The 938-nt window shown below is 58.6% G+C and overlaps 1 protein-coding gene across 1 annotated transcript in view; it reads right to left on the bottom strand.

Annotated features, from left to right (window-relative positions):
* The window catches only part of CCDC61 (coiled-coil domain containing 61), an 18,183-nt gene extending 17,663 nt beyond the window's left edge, over nucleotides 1-520 (bottom strand). The window contains exon 1 of the mRNA XM_015589279.2: nucleotides 15-520. Coding sequence (XP_015444765.2) covers nucleotides 15-27 — 13 coding nt within the window. The 5' untranslated portion in view covers nucleotides 28-520. The remainder of the gene's footprint in view (nucleotides 1-14) is intronic.
* Nucleotides 521-938: the final 418 nt, after the last annotated feature.

Raw genomic sequence — 938 nt, 5'->3', positions numbered from 1 at the left:
CCCTGCCCTTCTACCTGCATCCTCCATCCTTGCTCTGTGACCAGTGGCCCATCCTGGTCGCTGGTTTCGTTCCAGTCCTAAGTCTCTCCCAGCTTCTTTTCTCCGTCTCAGCTTCTTGACCCCGCATCTCAGCCGCGCCTTCGAGGCCCCGCCCTCGCCAATCCGCGATGTCAGCACATCGACCTCGCGAGCTCTTTGCGGACGCCCACTCTGGCCCACACACCTGACCCCATTTCTCGGGCCTCATGATATCATGGCTTCTGCACACACACAATTTCCCAGCCTCCAGCCCTGTCCCTCTCATCGCTCACTAAGGTGACCCCTCTCCACTTCCAGAGTTACATCACCACCTCTGACTCCTCCTCCCAAATTACACTCCCCGGATATTTCAGATTTCACAGACCTCACCTCGGGGCCGAGCTGACAGTCCTCCACGCTGGGGTCCCTCCCAAGAGACAAATCCACATCACCATCTCCCACACCAGACATGGGGAAATCCCCACGCCTGGCAGCCCCCACTCCTCTGCAGCCCCACCCCCACCCCACTCCGTATTCCAGCCCGGCCATGACCTAGCAGGACTCGCCAATGCAGCGTGCCGCCCACATCACATACACACACACATGGCCTGGCCTGAGTGACTCTTCCTCGCCCCATTCAGAGCTCACCCCCCCACCACGTGGGTGAATTTGAGCTGGACAGAATCCCCTCCCCCTTCACCTGACACTCCTTCAGAATACAGGCTGAAACCTTCCACATCGTTCCCCCGGAATGTACTTTAGGACACCCCACAATCTAGACCTCCACAGCGCACACTGGAGCCCAACACCACCCCCTGGGGGATCCAGGCCCCTCCCCCACTGTCCCTCAAACACTTTTTGCCTTGGATAAGAACCATGCATACCTATCGACCGGGACTCACCCTTAATTCTGCTCTCAG

Source organism: Pteropus alecto, unplaced genomic scaffold (assembly GCF_000325575.1).
Source record: "Pteropus alecto unplaced genomic scaffold, ASM32557v1 scaffold194, whole genome shotgun sequence".
NCBI classification, from domain to species: domain Eukaryota; kingdom Metazoa; phylum Chordata; class Mammalia; order Chiroptera; family Pteropodidae; genus Pteropus; species Pteropus alecto.
Note: the sequence above shows the minus strand (reverse complement) of the source record. Positions and strands in the feature narration are given on the sequence as shown.